This window comes from Melanotaenia boesemani, chromosome 13 (genome assembly GCF_017639745.1).
Source record: "Melanotaenia boesemani isolate fMelBoe1 chromosome 13, fMelBoe1.pri, whole genome shotgun sequence".
In the NCBI taxonomy this organism is placed as follows: Eukaryota; Metazoa; Chordata; class Actinopteri; order Atheriniformes; family Melanotaeniidae; genus Melanotaenia; species Melanotaenia boesemani.
In genome coordinates, this window is record NC_055694.1 from 1,128,275 (window position 1) to 1,149,870 (window position 21,596).

At 45.3% G+C, this 21,596-nt stretch overlaps 1 protein-coding gene and 2 long non-coding RNA genes across 3 annotated transcripts; all 3 read right to left on the minus strand.

The window, feature by feature from the left end:
* Positions 1-531: 531 nt before the first annotated feature.
* Positions 532-21,223, minus strand: tsr2 (TSR2 ribosome maturation factor). The gene is made up of 5 exons (XM_042004181.1): positions 21,078-21,223; positions 9,059-9,149; positions 5,829-5,920; positions 5,340-5,498; positions 532-1,228 (listed from the first exon to the last, which is right to left on the minus strand). Exons 1-5 carry the CDS (start codon positions 21,153-21,155, stop codon positions 1,130-1,132), a joined length of 519 nt encoding a protein of 172 aa, XP_041860115.1. The 5' UTR covers positions 21,156-21,223; the 3' UTR covers positions 532-1,129.
* LOC121651768 lies at positions 16,996-18,143 on the minus strand. The gene is made up of 4 exons (XR_006012475.1): positions 18,106-18,143; positions 17,886-17,895; positions 17,526-17,545; positions 16,996-17,034 (listed from the first exon to the last, which is right to left on the minus strand). It is a non-coding gene; the product is annotated as an uncharacterized LOC121651768 (long non-coding RNA).
* Positions 19,139-19,673, minus strand: LOC121651767. Its single transcript, XR_006012474.1, has 3 exons — positions 19,569-19,673; positions 19,399-19,478; positions 19,139-19,358 (listed from the first exon to the last, which is right to left on the minus strand). It is a non-coding gene; the product is annotated as an uncharacterized LOC121651767 (long non-coding RNA).
* Positions 21,224-21,596: the final 373 nt, after the last annotated feature.

Consider the following 21,596-nt stretch of genomic DNA (forward strand, 5'->3'; position numbering starts at 1 on the left):
TGATCCAGATGTATTTCTGAGGTGAGACCAAGCAGCAACCTTCCACCGATAAAAGACGAAGCCTATGCGGACTGCAAAAAATTGCAGTTCCCCCCCTCATCCACTAGGGGGCTCCAACACAATCCCATAGACTTCCATGTTAAAAAGACCAACTTCACAGCAGAAATAAACATGTTTAAAGCCTGGTACAAAAACCCATTTTAGGATTAAAAGGTCAAGTTTACCTTCATGACAACTGTGAGGGGGAGAATTTTTTCTGACTCATCAGTTTGGATGTTATTTAATCTTGAAATTTGGCATAATTAGGGGCGTGTCCCTTTGATTGACAGGTATCCAATATCTACGGAAAGAAGGGAGAGTGTAACACAATCGAGGTTTTTAGCCAGCTAACAGCGCGCCTTAGCTTTAGCCCACCTACCTCCGTTAGCTACCATTAGCTCCGGGTTAGCTCGGTTAGCTCTTAGCTACAGGCAGCTCGGAGTTTGATAGGTGTCAATCATCCACCCCCACCTTCACAGCCTCCCTCTCAGCTCCACCTGTTTGCCCATTTTTGGATTTTCACTGCCAAAATGGCGACGGTGGGAACCATCCAATGAACTTCAGAAACCTACAGGTGACGTCACGGAGGCTCCGCCCATCTTTTATATACAGTCTATGAGTGGTACGTGGTGTTTGTTCCCGACACTTCGGTGGGATCCAGACTCGGTGTTGCTGCATTCTAATAAAAACGGTGAAACCTTCCATAGTGCTGAACGTAGATACACGAGAGGAAGGTTTTCATCGTTTTAAATGTGGCATTAAGAGAAGAGAATCACATCCTCCTCGGGGTCCCGGTGAACACCAGCACTCCTTCACCTCAGACAGGTGGGCCGGTGAAGGAGGGCGGGCCTTCACCGGCCCACCTGTCTCATGTTCCTCCGTCCAGAAAAGAAGCTCAGAGATGAAGATCAGGTCTTTCAGGTGGGACGTTGGTACTGGGAACAAACTGAACTGGGATCATGGGACTGCTGGGATCAGAACCAACAACCTGTTACAGAACCAGAACAAACCACCACATTCACCATGTTTAATATAAGCCAGAGTTCCTCCATCCTTTCTGTTTCACAGCTGCTCTTCCTCCTCTTCATCATCACTTCTTCTTTCTAACCACCGTCCAGCCGTCCTCTTCGTCCTGAGGAGGAGGATGTGTCCTGCCGACTGATGGACCAAAGACGTCACACTCCATCAGCTGCAGAGACAATGAGACAATACCGTCACCATGGTAACAGGTTAGGTCCTAACGTATGTCAGGAAATATTTGCTAACATCCTTTCTGTCACAAACATCGCGTATTAAGCCCGTTGCGGCTATACTTAATCCCCCTCGAGCTCCCGGTTTTCATTGATAAGGTGGCCTCAGAAGGCCACATCGGAGCCTCGGCTGGTTTCCACCAGGTTCAGCACGTCAGCGTCGCTCAGCGACAGGAGGTGGTGGCTCACCTGAAGCCCTCAGGTTGGCCTCACGATGCTGCTCCCCCTGCCCGGTGAAGGAGCTTCTGCTGTGATTAATGGAGGTCTCCGCTCAGGACTGCTTCTTCAAGGTTTAAAAACACGGTCGAGCAGCCGCTTCTCTAAAAACCTGCTACACGCACATGTTCTTGCAAACTTTAGGCCAATTTCCAAATAGTCTTTTTCCATCTGAAGCCTTGGAAAGAATTAATAATCAGATCATTCACACCTAAACGAGCACAGTGGTCGAGATTTTTCCGTCGTGTTTCAAAGCGAAGCAGAGAGCTGAACCAGCACTGGGCTTTTACTGATGCTCCATCATGCGGTTCTGGTGGCGGTGCGGGTCTCATTCTGCTGGATTAACCGCCGTCCATCACCACATTTTAACCTGGAACATTGTGTCAGCATAAAAGGCGAGGCTCTGGAACAGTTCGGGTCCTGTTTAAAAGGCCCAACCCTCTCGGCTCATCTCGGGGCTACGAACACGTTCTAAGGACGTTCAGTCTGGGGTGATGGTGTTGGACCCAGTTCAGCTGGCAGATCTGGATCAAGCCAGATTGTAACCCTGGTTTAAATGGATTCAGAACTGAAGCTTGGAAGCAGATTGGGTTGGTTATCAGATCCAGCTTCTTTCAGGCATTTCCAGCACCGCCAGCCGTGATCCCTGTGCCACCACCCGGCTGGATTACTACCAGGCGCCTGACTTTAGGGTGACTCGGTTCTTTATTTCTCGACTGCAGCTTGTACGAAAAGCGCATCTTTTAACGCAGGTATGAGCGCATCGAACCGGTTTGATCTGCTCTTCTCTGGCTGCGGTGCTGCCCCGTGTACCTGAGCTCCTCCCTCCTCATACACCACCCTGGGCTCTCAGGTCAGCGGACCAGCTCCTCCTGAGGGCCCAGAACTAGCCGGAAGTAAGACGAGCCAACATCGAGGTAAACCTCAGGTAATGAGTGTTAAAATACAGCAAGACTGGACCAGGTATCAGGTGTTTCCAGGAAATGAGGCTTTACTTAATAAATGGCCTCACACCCTTTTACACATACGTTGCTGATGTTCCAGTGTTTGCAATTCTTGCAGCGGGAAACGTAGGGACGGCTCTTTGATCCAGGCTGAAATGCTCGCTTGCTCATAGTATTCCTGGATTCAGGAAGACTCCTTCATAGCCATCTATGCTTGTTTTTCAGCCCAACCTACAAAGTTTTGGTTCAGCACTAATTTAACGGACGGTAGCATACAGTTAACTTTCATCTCCTCCACGGCTGGGAGGACACCTGGGAGGAGCCGGCTGGGTTTATGTATGGGCGGGATGTACAGTCTCATTAGCCAATTCAATTGTAGAAACTTTAAACGCGTATTGGGTTACAGGCGTTCCCCGCGGCGTCTTTTCCTCCTGTAGGTCAGATTTCCCAGCAGCGAGTTTAGAGGTAGAAGATGGTGAAGAAGATGCCGACAGCAAACTGCTACCACGGGGATGTTTTCCAGACAAAGAAGGAATTTGTGTAAAATTATTCTGGGGAGACCTGACAAAGTTTCTTAGTTGCAAGTGTTTGTAAAAGTGTTTGAGGATGTTGAATTTAGAAACCACTTGTTTCATATGTTAGAAGTCTTCCATCCCTCCACAGACATTTACTTGTTTCCCCTGTCCGCCCACAATTTAAAGCCCCGTTATGTCTGCCAGGAAGTTCAGGCTAAATATGGAGAGTGGGCGGGTCTCAGCTCCACACCTTCCTAACAGATCGTATTTTAAACTGCCAGAGAGCTTTTTAAGGTGATTGTATTGTCAGAGTAAATTGAGGAGGAGCATCTTGAGGGACAAGCAGGGTCCAGACTGCGACCAAACAGTCGCATTTTTGCGAGTGAATTTTTGATCGACTCTCCAACGGCGACGATACATTAGCCAATATTTTTCTAGTAGGAGTTATAATTTAATTTATTTGGTCTCTAACAAGCTTCTGCTCCCTCTTCAGCCCAGTAGTTCACAGTAAAAACAAAGTAGCTGCTGGTTTGTCTCAAACTAACTTCATTACGAGAAAAGGAGACAAACACCAACGAAGAAGACGACAGCCAATGCGTGTGTGAGCGGGAACGAATGAGCTCTGTGATTGGCTGATGTGTGGAAAGAGGCGGGTCTTGGAGGAATTTGTTATTCCTCAGGGTTGCCAGCGTAGCGACTTTGTGGTTGTATTTAGCGAGTTTTCAGACCCTCTAGCGGGTTTTTCTGGTTATTGGAGACTTTTGGAGACGGAGGTGAATGAAGGGAGTTTATCTTCCCAACGAGGAGCGGTGCTGGTCAGACCCTCTCATACGAGGCTTGGTCTTCTCGCAGCAGCAGCTGCTGCATTCAGACGACGTTCAGCTCTGTTTCATGACCAGGCTGGAAATGAAACGTAGAAGCTGCTGCTGGAGGATCCTGCTGGTTTACCGTCACAGTAACGTCTGTTAATGAAGAGTGTGGAGGAAATATTTAAACATGCTCCAGACTCCTAATTAAAAAACAAATACACTTAAAAAACAGAACTAAACAATAAATAAAATATTCATAGAATTATTATTTTATTTATTTTGCTGTTCTAAACATTTTAGGTTGTCTTTTTATAGATTTTTTCTTTCATCCCTCTTTATAACAGCATCCATTACAGCTTTATGTACCAGGCTGATGCTGATTAGCGACTTCTAGGACAGCCAATAGCTGCTGTTCTTACTGAGGAGTGGGAACAGCAGCTGGAGGAGCATCAGGCCCTGAAGCTGTTTATTACCAGGAACTACGTGGACCAGTCCTACCATGTCTGCTTGTTTTGTTTTAGTGAGGCCAGTAAGATGTTTTTTATGTCAACTGCAAATAAAATTGAAGTTAGGGGCCGCCGTGGTCCTGATAAAGAAAGTTAGTCTGGAGCTCTGAGGACGCTTCAATATTTCTCCATGCGATAGAATTTTCTGTGGTAAAGTCGAACATTATTGTTTTTAATAATACCACTGCAAGCCTCCTCTATCAAAAGGCAGGTATCATAAAGACAACGGAGCCTTGGTCGCCTTTTATTCCTCAGAAACTGGTTAAAGATCTTTTTATTTTTAAGACAATGATGGAGTGGTAGAGGGATATTCTGAAACTAAGTACTTTGGGTAGAAAGTCCATTTTCAGCACATTATTCTGCCGATCACTGAGATTTGGAGGTTAGACCATCTTCCCCCCGTTAGGAATACTGGCCAACACTGGCTTCTAGTTACATTCTGCCACCTTTTCGAAGTTTCGGACGATTTGGATTCCAAGTAAAATTTTTCACGTTTCTAAAAAGATGGGTATATATGTGGGATTTGACCTCAGTGTTTGGGTTAGTAGCATTATGGAGGACTTATTAATTTTATAGCCAGATAGTTTTCCATATTTCAGACAGTGTACAGAATAAATTGCTATAGAAATCAGGTTCAACCTTATTTGGAGTATGGATATGGACTAAATTTTGAGTTTGTGTAAAGAGCGTAACCTGGATTTTCAGAAATCTCCCATCCTTTCTGCTACCTTATGGGCATTAAAGGGGATTCATGTATTGAGGTCATGACGATACCCTCTAGCTTGGGAAGTAAATGGTGCTGAAATCATTCCCCTCTCCCAGGGGAGACAAGAGGAGGAGCAGGGGAGATGAAAGGAAGAGCAGGGGAGACGAGAAGAGGAGCAGGGGAGACGAGAGGAGGAGGGGAGGAGAGAGGAGGAGCAGGGGAGGCGAGTGACCAAGCTGATGTCAGAGAAACCACCTTGGTGGTCGGATCAGAGGATCTGAACGTGGCTCGTTCTACTGTTCCTGGATTATCAGCTGGGTGGGAATGAACCAATCAGAACCCAGAGGTTTGTACCTGTGTTTCCTTGTCACTCTCGTCATCAAACTGAGGGGACGAGGCCTCAACTTTCATCCTCTGCGTCTGTTTATGTGTCAGAGAGTCTATGGTGAGCCTGAGCTGCTGCAGCGCCCCCTGCTGGTAATGACAGAACATCTGCAGGAGAGTGCACGACACCTGGACGCGTGCGCATGTGCACACACACACACACACCACACACACGCACACACACACACACACACACACACACAGTATTAGGGTGAAGAAGATGAGGCTTGCATATCAAAGTTATAAAAGGAAATATACAAACAGGTAAAAACATAAATAAACTACAAATCAGCCCTGGATCCTATTCCAGGTCAGGTCCTTCAGCAGGGTCTAGGCTACTGCACCACGAGATCTGGTTCCAGCAGGATCCCGGGTATCCTGCAGCCCTGCTGGGTGAAGGCAGGTACGCCCGCAGCTTCAGACCAGGTGGAACACCTTGCCTTGTGTGAGTGCGTGTACCTGAGGCAAACTTCCGTCTTCCACCACTGTGTCGAATTCCTGATCCATTAACTCCGAGATGAAGTCTTCCACCTCACACTGCTGCAAGTCAGCTAAACACACACACACACGCATGCACGCACGCACGCACGCACGCACGCACACACACACACACACACACACACACACAATGATAAACGTGTTTTTACTGTGTTCTTACTCGTCGTGGTGAGGACCTCTCTAGTGTGTTTCTACAGTGTTTTACTCGTCGTGGTGAGGACCTCTCTAGCGTGTTTTTACAGTGTTTTTACTCGTCGTGGTGAGGATCTCTCTCTAGCGTGTTTTTACTGTGTTCTTACTCGTCGTGGTGAGGACCTCTCTAGCATGTTTTTACAGTGTTTTTACTCATCGTGGTGAGGACCTCCCTTTAGCGTGTTTTTACAGTGTTCTTACTCGTCATGGTGAGGACCTCTCTAGCGTGTTTTTACTGTGTTCTTACTCGTCATGGTGAGGACCTCTCTAGCGTGTTTTTACTGTGTTCTTACTCGTCGTGGTGAGGAACTCTCTCTAGCGTGTTTTTACTGTGTTCTTACTCGTCGTGGTGAGGACCTCTCTCTAGCGTGTTTTTACTGTGTTCTTACTCGTCATGGTGAGGACCTCTCTAGCGTGTTTTTACTGTGTTCTTACTCGTCGTGGTGAGGACCTCTCTCTAGCGTGTTTTTACTGTGTTCTTACTCGTCGTGGTGAGGACCTCTCTCTAGCGTGTTTTTACTGTGTTCTTACTCGTCGTGGTGAGGACCTCTCTCTAGCGTGTTTTTACTGTGTTCTTACTCGTCGTGGTGAGGATCTCTCTCTAGCGTGTTTTTACTGTGTTCTTACTCGTCGTGGTGAGGACCTCTCTCTAGCGTGTTTTTACTGTGTTCTTACTCGTCGTGGTGAGGACCTCTCTCTAGCGTGTTTTTACTGTGTTCTTACTCGTCGTGGTGAGGATCTCTCTCTAGCGTGTTTTTACTGTGTTCTTACTCGTCGTGGTGAGGACCTCTCTCTAGCGTGTTTTTACTGTGTTCTTACTCGTCGTGGTGAGGACCTCTCTCTAGCGTGTTTTTACTGTGTTCTTACTCGTCGTGGTGAGGACCTCTCTCTAGCGTGTTTTTACTGTGTTCTTACTCGTCGTGGTGAGGACCTCTCTCTAGCGTATTTTTACTGTGTTCCTACTCGTCGTGGTGAGGATCTCTCTCTAGCGTGTTTTTACTGTGTTCTTACTCGTCGTGGTGAGGATCTCGCTCTAGCGTGTTTTTACTGTGTTCTTACTCGTCGTGGTGAGGACCTCTCTCTAGCGTGTTTTTACTGTGTTCTTACTCGTCGTGGTGAGGACCTCTCTCTAGCGTATTTTTACTGTGTTCTTACTCGTCGTGGTAAGCATCTCTCTCTAGCGTGTTTTTACTGTGTTCTTACTCGTCGTGGTGAGGACCTCTCTCTAGCGTGTTTTTACTGTGTTCTTACTCGTCGTGGTGAGGACCTCTCTCTAGCGTGTTTTTACTGTGTTCTTACTCGTCGTGGTAAGCATCTCTCTCTAGCGTGTTTTTACTGTGTTCTTACTCGTCGTGGTGAGGACCTCTCTCTAGCGTGTTTTTACTGTGTTCTTACTCGTCGTGGTGAGGATCTCGCTCTAGCGTGTTTTTACTGTGTTCTTACTCGTCGTGGTGAGGACCTCTCTCTAGCGTGTTTTTACTGTGTTCTTACTCGTCGTGGTGAGGATCTCTCTCTAGCGTGTTTTTACTGTGTTCTTACTCGTCGTGATGAGGATCTCTCTAGCGTGTTTTTACTGTGTTCTTACTCGTCGTGGTGAGGATCTCTCTCTAGCGTGTTTTTACTGTGTTCTTACTCGTCGTGGTGAGGATCTCTCTCTAGCGTGTTTTTACTGTGTTCTTACTCGTCGTGGTGAGGACCTCTCTCTAGCGTGTTTTCACTGTGTTCTTACTCGTCGTGGTGAGGATTTCTCTAGCATGTTTTTACTGTGCTTTACTCGACGTGGTCAGGACCTCTCTTTAGCATGTTTTCACTGTGTTCTTACTCGTCGTGATAAGGACCTCTCTAGCGTGTTTTTACTGTGTTCTTACTCGTCGTGGTGAGGATCTCTCTCTAGCGTGTTTTCACTGTGTTCTTACTCGTCGTGATAAGGACCTCTCTAGCGTGTTTTTACTGTGTTCTTACTCGTCGTGGTGAGGATCTCTCTAGCGTGTTTTTACTGTGTTCTTACTCGTCGTGGTGAGGATCTCTCTAGCGTGTTTTTACTGTGTTCTTACTCGTCGTGGTGAGGACCTCTCTAGCGTGTTTTCACTGTGTTCTTACTCGTCGTGGTGAGGATCTCTCTTTAGCATGTTTTCACTGTGTTCTTATTCGTCGTGTTAAGGACCTCTCTCTAGCGTGTTTTTACTGTGTTCTTACTCGCCGTGGTGAGGACCTCTTTAGCGTGTTTTTACTGTGTTCTTACTCGTCGTGTTAAGGACCTCTCTCTAGCGTGTTTTTACTGTGTTCTTACTCGTCGTGGTGAGGATTTCTCTCTAGCGTGTTTTTACTGTGTTCTTACTCGTCGTGATTAGGACCTCTCTCTAGCGTGTTTTTACTGTGTTCTTACTCGTCGTGGTGAGGATCTCTCTAGCGTGTTTTTACTGTGTTTTTACTCGTCGTGGTGAGGATCTCTCTAGCGTGTTTTTACTGTGTTCTTACTCGTCGTGGTGAGGACCTCTCTAGCGTGTTTTCACTGTGTTCTTACTCGTCGTGGTGAGGACCTCTCTAGCGTGTTTTCACTGTGTTCTTACTCGTTGTGGTGAGGATCTCTCTTTAGCATGTTTTCACTGTGTTCTTACTCGTCGTGTTAAGGACCTCTCTCTAGCGTGTTTTTACTGTGTTCTTACTCGCCGTGGTGAGGACCTCTCTAGCGTGTTTTTACTGTGTTCTTACTCGTCGTGTTAAGGACCTCTCTCTAGCGTGTTTTTACTGTGTTCTTACTCGCCGTGGTGAGGACCTCTCTAGCGTGTTTTTACTGTGTTCTTACTCGTCGTGTTAAGGACCTCTCTCTAGCGTGTTTTTACTGTGTTCTTACTCGTCGTGGTAAGGACCTCTCTGTTTACAGTGGTTTAAATGTGTTTTTAACATAAAACACGTAAACAGCAGGCCGGTTCCGTCGTGATGTGCACATTCTGAATTGATCAGCACCACAGGTGATGGATCTTTCTATGCTTACCTACCGTTGTCATGGAGATACTGCTGAACCACATCCACCATCCAATCAGCTTTCTGTTGGCCATAAATGCCCCCAAATCCGTTATCCACCGCAATCTGCGAGAATACAGAACCATCAGAACCACCGGACCAGCACAGACCCATCATGAATCTGACCAGGCTGGGGGACTGTGCAAAACTTCATGATCGTGTCACACTGACAGGTCTCTGATTGGACAGTTGTTTCCATGGCAAGCACTTGAGGCCAAATTGATCATTAGATCACAGTAGACCACTGAACAAGCTACCGGTTCTGTGCAGATCCAGAACCAGTTCCAGTCCAGTTTCTCAGCTCACGGTCCAGATCAGATCAGTTTCACAGCTAACAGTGCTTACAAAAACAGATCGATAATCTATCAATAATGAAGGTATTCTGGCTGATACTGATGCGTTCGATTTAAATCTGAGCTTGGATGTCGGATGTAGGAATGACATCACATCCCACTTGAAGTCAGATATCCAACTCAGAAAGTTGGGAAGAACTCACCTACCACGACGTCCCCCTGTAAAGATGGCCACCCAACAAATCAACGGTTTATACCTGGAATTTTATCGACACTAAGCAAAAACAAATTTCACATGTGAGAACCTGCATAAAAACCACGTTTTTTTCCTACTTGTCCTGTCCAGCATGGTGGTGGCAGAATGATGGTCTGGCCGTTGTGCTTTGCCATGAGGAGCTTTATGGAAAGGAAGTTCCTCTTGATGATTTAAGTTTTATTCTTTGTTTTTCTGTTGCTGATTTTACATGTTGGACCTGGCCAGAGGGTTGGGGAAGAATGGACAAATAAAAGAAAATGAAAAAGAGATGAGAGAAAAATAGGAAAATAAAACCAAATACCAGATATAAGGTAACAACATCAGCTGTTCAAACTTAGCAGAAAATGAGACAACAGCTTGATCAGGCCTTGGCCATAGAAGGCTCTGAACTCCAGCACACGCACATCATATGTTTGCATGTGCTGCTCTCACTTTAGCTTCACTAGAAACTGAGGCTGTTCCACAGTCGAGGGCCGTAACAATGGAAAGAGGCCTCGCCGTATGTCCTGGTCCTCACCCTTGGAACAACTAAAAGGCCGCTACCAGAGGACCTCAGGGTCTGCAAGGGTTCATAATTCAAAACAAGGTCAGATAAATAAGAAGGCCCAAGACCATTAAGACATTTATAAACTACTAAAAGAACCTTAAAATCAATCCTGAAATGAACGGGGAGCCGATGCAGCGATTTTAAAACTGGTGTGATGTGTTCCCTCTGGTCCTCGTCAGAACTGGTGCCGCCGAGTTCTGAAGTAGCTGTAGGTTTGAGATGGACTTTTTAGGAAGACCAGAGAGCGGGGCGTTACAGTAATCTAATCTACTAGAAATAAAAGCACCAGCACCTCCGTGCTGGCAGAGAGAGAAAAGGGCGGCTCTAGCGATGTTTTTAAGATGATAAAATCCTGTTTTTGTGACATTTTTGATGTGTGGAATAAAATCAAGCTCAGAGACGAAAAGAATACCAAGGTTTCTCCCACATTGAGGATTAAAATGATGTAGTTTTGGTAAAATGATCTCTCTTGTTTTCAGGGCCGATAATTAAAACTTCAGTTTTGTCCTGACAGTGCTGTAAGAAGTTCTCTGCCATCCATGACTTTATATGTAAAATCCAGTTTAAAAGGACGTTAACTGGCTCCAGGTCATCAGGAGACACGGTGATGTAAAGCTGTGTATCATCAGCATAGCTGTGAAAGTCAAAGTCGTGTCTCCTGATGACATCCCCAAGAGGTAAAATATACTAATTAAAAAGTATCGGGTCTAAAATTGATCCTTGGGGAACACCACAAAGGATTTTAAGGATTCTTGAGGAGCAGGTATCCATACTTACATAAAATTGGTGATCTGTGAGATAGGAGAAAAAACATTTAAGAGCAGTAGCTGAGCGGCCCACTTGCACTTGATAGCGACCTCATTTCAACTGACTGCATCTGATAGTACCTAATAGTACCTGATAGCACCTGATAGTACCTAATAATACCCGATAGCTCCTGATAATACCTGATAGCACTTGATAGCGACCTGATTGCAACTGATGTAACCAGATGTTATATGATGACACCTGATAGTACGTGATACCACATGATACCACCTGAGAGCAACTGACAGCACATTATAGCAACTGATAGCACCCGATATCACCAGATATCACCTGGTAGAAGCTGATAGCACCTGGTAGCATCTGGTAGCACCTGGTAGCAACTGATAGTAGCTGATAGCATATAAAAACAACTGGTAGCACCTGATAGCAACTGGTAGTACCTGGTAGCAACTGATAGCACTTAATAGTGACTGATTGAAACTGATTCCAACTGATAGCACCAGACAGCACCAGATAATATCTGATAGCTCCTGATAGCACTTGATAGTGACCTGATGGCAACTGATAGCACCTGATAGCACTTGATAGTAGCTAATAGTACCTGATAGCACTTAATACCTGATATGCCTGATAGCAGTTGATAGCGACCTGATGGCAACTGATAGCACCAGATAGTAGGTGATAGCACCTGATAGCACCTGACAGTATCTGATAGGACTTGATAGTACCTGATAGAACCTGATAGTACCTGACAGTACCTGATAACACTTGTTTGCAACTAACAGCATCTGATAGTAACTGATAGCAACTTATAGCGCCTGACAGCACCTGATAGTACTGGATAGCACCGGATGGCACCTGATTGAAACTGATAGCACCAGATAGTATATGATGGCACCTGATAGAACCCGATACCACCTGATACCACCTGAGAGCAACTGACAGTACTTGATAGCACTTGATAGCACCAGATATCACCAGACAGTACCTGCTAGTAACTGATAGCACCTGATTGCAACTGCTAGCACCTGATAGCACTTGGGAGCAACTGATAGCACCTTATAGCACTTAATAGTGACTCATTGAAACTGATTCCAACTGATAGCACCAGACAGCACCAGATAATACCTGATAGCTCCTGATAGCACTTGATAGCAACCTGATGGCAACTGATAGCACCAGATAGTACCTGAAAGCACTTATTGGTGACTGACTGCAACTGATTCCAACTGATAGCACCTGATATCACCAGACAGCACTTGATAGCAACTGATAGCGCCTGACAGCACTTGATAGTAGCTAATAGTATCTGATAGCACTTAATAATACCTGATATGCCTGATAGCAGTTGATAGCGACCTGATGGCAACTGATAGCACCAGATAGTAGGTGATAGCACCTGACAGTATCTGATAGGACTTGATAGTACCTGATAGAACCTGATAGTACCTGGCAGTACCGGATAGCACTTGTTTGCAACTAATAGCATCTGATAGTACCTGATAGCAACTGAGAGCACCTGATAGTAAGTGATAGCACCTGATAGCAACTGGTAATAATAATAATAATAATGGATTAGATTTATATAGCGCTTTTCAAGGCACCCAAAGCGCTTTACATTGTGTGAATTAGGGCTGCACGATTCTGGGAAAAATGTGAATCACGATTTTTTTGCTTAAAATTGAGATCACAATTCTGTCAGGATTTTTTTATCCACATAATATTTATTACACAAATAAACTTAAACAAAACAATCTATTGAAAAAAATGTTCAAAAAAAGCTTGTGTTTGCATGAGAGCTTTGTTGGAGCATTTCTTTGGCAGATGCATAGTTGTAGTTCTATCATTTGGAAGAAAGACTATTTCCACAAAAGGTAAAAAAAAAGAGAGAGGCTGATAACATATTCCCCTTATCATATATAAATTAAACAGTTAGATTTCTAAGAACGTAAAGCGTATGCATGGCCATGAAAATATAACTTCAGAATTGGCTTAAAGATTCTTGGCCAAAAATACAAGTCTGTCAACATGTTGGGGCTTCAGTGATGAGCGGTGACATGTCACAATGTTTCCCCCTGTACTGAACAGCCGTTCAGAAGGTGAGCTTGTAGCAGGAATACACAGGTACTAGCTCGGTTCGGGCGGGCGGGTGAATGTCGCCGCTACCTCCTGGTATCTCTTCGTCATCCATTCAACCCCCAGCTGCAGACTGAACTCCGCTTTGCTTTACTCTCGCCTCGCTCGCTTTTTTGAAAAACCAGCTAACTGCAGGTGGGCTTGCTCCACTGAAGTAATAACGCTTTACCATTGGTTAGGGGGTGGGGAGGCAGCGGTAGTGCTGCGTTTGAGGGCGCTTTAAAAAATTCGGGGAAAAAATCGAAACGTTTATTTGTGACGCAGCAGTGATTAAAAATGCTTCAGAATCGTTGTTGTTAGAAATGAGATCACGTGTATGTGTGGATCGAGATCGAGATTTTTTAACGATTAATCGTGCAGCCCTAGTGTGAATCCATTATTCATCCACTCCTCACTCATACCTGGTGATGGTAAGCTACGTGTGTAGCCACAGCTGCCCTGGGGCAAGCTGACGGAAACGTGGCTGCCAGTCTGCGCCTACGGCCTCTCCGACCATCACCGAACATTCATCCACACATTCATACACCAGCGATGCCAACACTGGAGGCAAGGAGAGTTAAGTGTCTTGCCCAAGGACACAACGACAGATGACTGTGGGAGCGGGAATCGAACCGCTGACCTTCCGATCATTGGACGACCTGCTCTACCGCCTGAGCCACTGCTGCCCCAGCACCTGATAGTACTGGATAGCACCGGATGGCACCTGATGGTACATCAGAGCACCTGATAGCGACCTGATTGCAACTGATAGCACCAGACAGTATATGATGGCACCTGATAGAACCCGATACCACCTGATACCACCTGAGAGCAACTGACAGCACTTGATAGCAACTGATAGCACCCGATATCGCCAGACAGTACCTGCTAGTAACTGATAGCACCTGATTGCAACTGCTAGCACCTGACAGCAACTGCTAGCGCCTGATAGCACCTGGTAGCAACTGATAGCACCTTATAGCACTTAATAGTGACTGATTGAATCTGATTCCAACTGATAGCACCAGACAGCGCCAGATAATACCTGATAGCACTTGATAGCGACCTGATGGCAACTGATAGCACCAGATAGTACCTGAAAGCACTTATTGGTGACTGACTGCAACTGATTCCAACTGATAGCACCTGATATCACCAGACAGCACTTGATAGCAACTGATAGCACCTGATAGCACTTGATAGTACCTGGCAGTACCTGATAGCACTTGTTTGCAACTAATAGCATCTGATAGTGCCTGATAGCAACTGAGAGCACCTGATAGTAAGTGATAGCACCAGATTCCAACTGATAGCACCAGACAGCACCAGATAATACCTGATAGCTCCTGACAGCACTTGATAGCGACCTGATGGCAACCGATAGCACCAGATAGTACCTAATAGCACCTGATTGCACCTAACAGTACCTGACAGAACTTGATAGTACCCGATAGCACCTGACAGCACTTGATAGCAACTGATAGCACCTGATAGCACTTGATAGTAGCTAATAGTAAATGATAGCACTTAATAATACCTGATATGCCTGATAGCAGTTGATAGCGACCTGATGGCAACTGATAGCACCAGATAGCAGGTGATAGCACCTGACAGTATCTGATAGGACTTGATAGTACCTGATAGTACCTGGCATTACCGGATAGCACTTGTTTGCAACTAATAGCATCTGATAGCACCTGATAGTAAGTGATAGCACCTGATAGCAACTGATAGTACTGGATAGCACCGGATGGCACCTGATAGTACATCAGAGCACCTGATAGCGACCTGATTGCAATTGATAGCACCAGATAGTATATGATGACACCTGATAGAACCCGATACCACATGATACCACCTGAGAGCAACTGCTAGCACCTGACAGCAACTGATAGCGCCTGATAGCACCTGGTAGCAACTGTTGGCACCTTATAGCACTTAATAGTGACTGATTGAAACTGATTCCAACTGATAGCACCAGACAGCACCAGATAATACCTGATAGCTCCTGATAGCACTTGATAGCGACCTGATGGCAACTGATAGCACCAGATAGTACCTGAAAGCACTTATTGGTGACTGACTGCAACTGATTCCAACTGATAGCACCTGATATCACCAGACAGAACTTGATAGCAACTGATAGCACTTGATAGCACTTGATAGTAGCTGATAGTACCTGATAGCACTTAATAATACCTGATATGCCTGAGAGCAGTTGATAGCGACCTGATGGCAACTGATAGCACCAGATAATTGCTATTAGGTGCTATCAGGTACTAACAGTATCTGATAGAACTTGATAGTACCTGATAGTACCTGATAGCACCTGACAGCGAGTGATAGTTTCTGATGGCAACTGATGGTACCTGTTAGCACCTGGTAGAAACTGATAGCACTTGATAGCAACTGGTAGCACCTGACAGCAACTGATAGCACCTGATAGCATCTGATAGCACCTGATAGTAGCTGATAGCGCTTCATAGCAACTGATAGCACTTGATAGTAGCTGATAGTACCTGACAGCACTTAATAATACCTGATATGCCTGATAGCAGTTGATAGCGACCTGATGGCAACTGATAACACCAGATAGTAGGTGATAGCACCTGATAGCACCTGACAGTATCTGATAGGACTTGATAGTACCTGATAGAACCTGATAGTACCTGGCAGTACCTGATAGCACTTGTTTGCAACTAATAGCATCTGATAGCAACTGATAGCAACTGATAGCGCCTGACAGCACCTGATAGTACTGGATAGCACGGGATGGCACCTGATAGTACATCAGAGCACCTGATAGCGACCTGATTGCAACTGATAGCACCAGATAGTATATGATGGCACCTGATAGAACCCGATACCACCTGATACCACCTGAGTGCAACTGACAGCACTTGATAGCAACTGATAGCACCAGATATCACCAGACAGTACCTGCTAGTAACTGATAGCACCTGATTGCAACTGCTAGCACCTGACAGCAACTGCTAGCGCCTGATAGCACCTGGTAGCAACTGATAGCACCTTATAGCACTTAATAGTGACTGATTGAAACTGATTCCAACTGATAGCACCTGATATCACCAGACAGAACTTGATAGCAACTGATAGCACTTGATAGTAGCTGATAGGACCTGATAGTACTTAATAATACCTGATATGCCTGATAGCACTTGATAGCGACCTGATAGTACCTGATAGCACCTGATAGTACCTGACAGCGAGTGATAGTTTCTGATGGCAACTGATGGTATCTGAGAGCACCTGATAGCATCTGATAGCACTTGATAGTAGCTGATAGCACTTCATAGCACCTTATAGCACTTAATAGTGACTGACTGAAACTGATTCCAACTGATAGCACCAGACAGCACCAGATAATACCTGACAGCACTTGATAGCGACCTGATGGCAACCGATAGCACCAGATAGTACCTAATAGCACCTGATTGCACCTAACAGTACCTGACAGAACTTGATAGTACCCGATAGCACCTGATAGCACTTGATAGCAACTGATAGCACCTGATAGCACTTGATAGTAGCTAATAGTAAATGATAGCACTTAATAATTCCTGACATGCCTGATAGCAGTTGATAGCGACCTGATGGCAACTGATAGCACCAGATAGTAGGTGATAGCACCTGACAGTATCTGATAGGACTTGATAGTACCTGATAGTACCTGGCAGTACCGGATAGCACTTGTTTGCAACTAATAGCATCTGATAGCACCTGATAGTAAGTGATAGCACCTGATAGCAACTGATAGCGCCTGATAGCAACTGATAGCGCCCGACAGCACCTGATAGTAGTGGATAGCACCGGATGGCACCTGATAGTACATCAGAGCACCTGATAGCGACCTGATTGCAATTGATAGCACCAGATAGTATATGATGACACCTGATAGAACCCGATACCACCTGATACCACCTGAGAGCAACTGACAGCACTTGATAGCAACTGATAGCACCCGATATCACCAGACAGTACCTGCTAGTAACTGATAGCACCTGATTGCAACTGCTAGCACCTGACAGCAACTGATAGCGCCTGATAGCACCTGGTAGCAACTGATAGCACCTTATAGCACTTAATAGTGACTGATTGAAACTGATTCCAACTGATAGCACCAGACAGCACCAGATAATACCTGATAGCTCCTGATAGCACTTGATGGCGACCTGATGGCAACTGATAGCACCAGATAGTACCTGAAAGCACTTATTGGTGACTGACTGCAACTGATTCCAACTGATAGCACCTGATATCACCAGACAGAACTTGATAGCAACTGATAGCACTTGATAGCACTTGATAGTAGCTGATAGTACCTGATAGCACTTAATAATACCTGATATGCCTGATAGCAGTTGATAGCGACCTGATGGCAACTGATAGCACCAGATAGTACCTGATAGCACCTAACAGTAACTGATAGAACTTGATAGTACCTGATAGTACCTGATAGCACCTGACAGCGAGTGATAGTTTCTGATGGCAACTGATGGTACCTGTTAGCACCTGGTAGAAACTGATAGCACCTGGTAGCATCTGGTAGCACTTGATAGCAACTGGTAGCACCTGACAGGAACTGATAGCACCTGATAGCATCTGATAGCACCTGATAGTAGCTGATAGCGCTTCATAGCAACTGATAGCACTTGATAGCACTTGATAGTAGCTGATAGTACCTGACAGCACTTAATAATACCTGATATGCCTGATAGCAGTTGATAGCGACCTGATGGCAACTGATAACACCAGATAGTAGGTGATAGCACCTTATAGCACCTGACAGTATCTGATAGGACTTGATAGTACCTGATAGAACCTGATAGTACCTGGCAGTAGCTGATAGCACTTGTTTGCAACTAATAGCATCTGATAGTACCTGATAGCAACTGAGAGCACCTGATAGTAAGTGATAGCACCTGATAGCACCTGATAGCAACTGATAGCAACTGATAGCGCCTGACAGCACCTGATAGTACTGGATAGCACCTGATGGCACCTGATAGTACATCAGAGCACCTGATAGCGACCTGATTGCAACTGATAGCACCAGATAGTACATGATACCACCTGATACCACCTGAGTGCAACTGACAGCACTTGATAGTAACTGATAGCACCAGATATCACCAGACAGTACCTGCTAGTAACTGATAGCACCTGATTGCAACTGCTAGCACCTGACAGCAACTGCTAGCGCCTGATAGCACCTGGTAGCAACTGATAGCACCTTATAGCACTTAATAGTGACTCATTGAAACTGATTCCAACTGATAGCACCTGATATCACCAGACAGAACTTGATAGCAACTGATAGTAGCTGATAGTATCTGATAGTACTTAATAATACCTGATATGCCTGATAGCAGTTGATAGCGACCTGATGGCAACTGATAGCACCAGATAGTACCCGATAGCACCTGATAGCAACTGATAGTGAGTGATAGTTTCTGATGGCAACTGATGGTACTTGTTAGCACCTGATAGCAACTGATAGCACCTGATAGCAACTGGTAGCACTTCATAGCAACTGATAGCCCCTTATAGCACTTAATAGTGACTGATTGAAACTGATTCCAACTGATAGCACCTGATATCACCAGACAGAACTTGATAGCAACTGATAGCACTTGATAGTAGCTGATAGTACCTGATAGTACTTAATAATACCTGATATGCCTGATAGCAGTTGATAGCGACCTGATAGCCCCTGATAGTACCTGACAGCGAGTGATAGTTTCTGATGGCAACTGATGGTACCTGTTAGCACCTGGTAGAAACTGATAGCACCTGACAGCAACTGAGAGCACCTGATAGCATCTGATAGCACTTGATAGTAGCTGATAGCACTTCATAGCACCTTATAGCACTTAATAGTGACTGACTGAAACTGATTCCAACTGATAGCACCAGACAGCACCAGATAATACCTGATAGCACTTGATAGCGACCTGATGACAACTGATAGCACCAGATGGTACCTGATAGCACTTATTGGTGACTGACTGCAACTGATTCCAACTGATAGCACCTGATATCACCAGACAGCACTTGATAGCAACTGATAGCGCCTGACAGCAACTGATAGCGCCTGATAGCACCTGGTAGCACTTCATAGCAACTGATAGCACCTGATAGCACTTAATAGTGACTGATTGAAACTGATTCCAACTGATAGCACCAGACAGCACCAGATAATACCTGATAGCACTTGATAGCGACCTGATGGCAACTGATAGCACCAGATAGTACCTGATAGCACCTAACAGCACCTGATAGAACTTGATAGTACCCGATAGCACCTGATAGCACCTGATAGTACCTGATAGCGAGTGATAGTTTCTGATGGCAACTGATGGTACCTGTTAACACCTGGTAGAAACTGATAGCACCTGGTAGCAACTGATAGTATTTGATAGCATATAATAACAACTGGTAGCACTTCATAGCAACTGATAGCACTTGCTAGTACCTAACAGCACCTGAAAGTAACTGATAGTATCGTATAGCCCCTGATGGTACCCGATAGCAACTGATACCGCCTGATAGCACCTGATGGCACCTGATAGCAACTGATAGCACCTGATAGCAACTTATAGCACCTGGCAGCATCTGGTAACACCTGATAGCAACTGATAGCACCTGATTGCAAGTGATAGCACCTGACAGCAACTGATAGCACCTGGTAGCACCCGATGGCACCTGATAATACCCGATGGCAACTGATAATACCCGATGGCAACCGATGGCAACTGATACTATCTGATAGCCCCTGACGGCACCTGATAGCAACTGATAGCGCCTGATAGTGGCTGATAGCACTTCATAGCAACTGATAGCACCTGGTAGCACCTGATGGCACCTGATAATACCCGATGGCAACTGATAGCAACTGTTAGTAACTGATAGCACCTGACAGCATCTGATAGGTGCTGATCAGGTCGGAGGATGTGGTTTTGCTGGAGGAGCACATCGGCTGCACACAGTATGGCAGACAGTCCCCGCAATGTGGCTTGCATTAGCTGCTCCCTGATTTAAGCTAAGGCTGCACCACATCGCCAAGAACAAATCTATTCTTTTGAACAGCTCTTTTAAATGAACGATAGGAACCGAGTCACAGCTGAGAGCCATTAATTTGTGAGTCATTCTTTTTATATACAAATTTTCCACACTGTCGTCATCACATTTGTAACATCATAGAAGTCTGATGTCCAACACGTTACACTCATGTGAGGTATCTATGGGTAGAGAGCATACAATGTATATAAAGGATGGGCGGGGCCACCGTGACGTCACCTGCTGGTTTCTGAAGAGCAAAAGTGGAGCTTGTTAGGCGTTCCCACTGTCGCCATCATTTCAGTTACATGTTTAAACTAAATATATATATATATATATATATATATATATATATGAATACATATATATGTTCATATATATATATATATGTTGTCATTCTGTACGTTGAGTAGCTTAAATATGGTGCAGCTATCAGTTTATTATCATATGAACGTCCATGGTTAAAAGTCTGCTCTTGAATCTGTAGTTATGCGTGGTCATACCAACATCTCTGGCATTTATAACGAACCGAACCTTTTGAAAATCGCTATCAAAAAGAGCTAGTTCTGGTTATTTATAACGTTCATGCACTATTAAAACAATGTTATGAGAGCGCGAGCGCCCTGTGGTAAGATGGCCGCCAGCGTGGACGTTCGGCCCCATTGGCTAACTGCGGGGATGAGACGTCTAGCCTTTGTATAGATCTTTGCTTTTTGTTGGGGTGTAACGCCATTCCCAGATCCGACTTCCGAGTTAAACCGAACGCATAAAACGCGACAGTTATCGGAACCGGTAGCTGATCAAACACTTTGTTCAGCGGCGATAAGAAAATGTTAGCATTAGCCTGTTAGCAGCCGCTTGGTCACGTAGCCATCTCCAGGTCTGTGTGTCACGAGCACCCGTCCCACTGTGTTGGAGCTGTTTCCGATAGTTACCTGTAGAACCGGCCAGCCGTGAAGAACTGCTTTGACACCGTTTGTGAAAAGCTCACGCGCTGCCACGGGGGCCGCCATATTGGATCTGACAGACAGAAGAAGTGGACTGAAGAAGCACGTGATCAGACAGAAGCAGCTGATCCAGATCCTGGTTCCGATGAGAACCTGCTGAAGATTCGCCCCCACGTTTATTCTGCGCGCATGTAGCGCGTGAGAACTTTTACACGCTAAGTCTGAACTGTGACTTCAAGAAGTCTGAACCAGAGACTCCGCATTTCTCTCCCTCTTTTTTTTTTTTTTTTTTTTTTTTTTTTCTTTTTACTTCTTTTGGGTGGTCGTCTTGTAACCTGAGGGTTGCCGGTTCGATCCTCAGCCTGTCGAGCTCATGTCAAGGTGTCCCTGAGCAAGACACTGAACCCCAATTTGCTCCTGATGGGTCGTGGTGAGCGCCTTGCATGGCAGCTTCTGCCACCAGTGTGTGAATGTGTGTGTGAATGGGTGAATGTATGATGTAAAGCG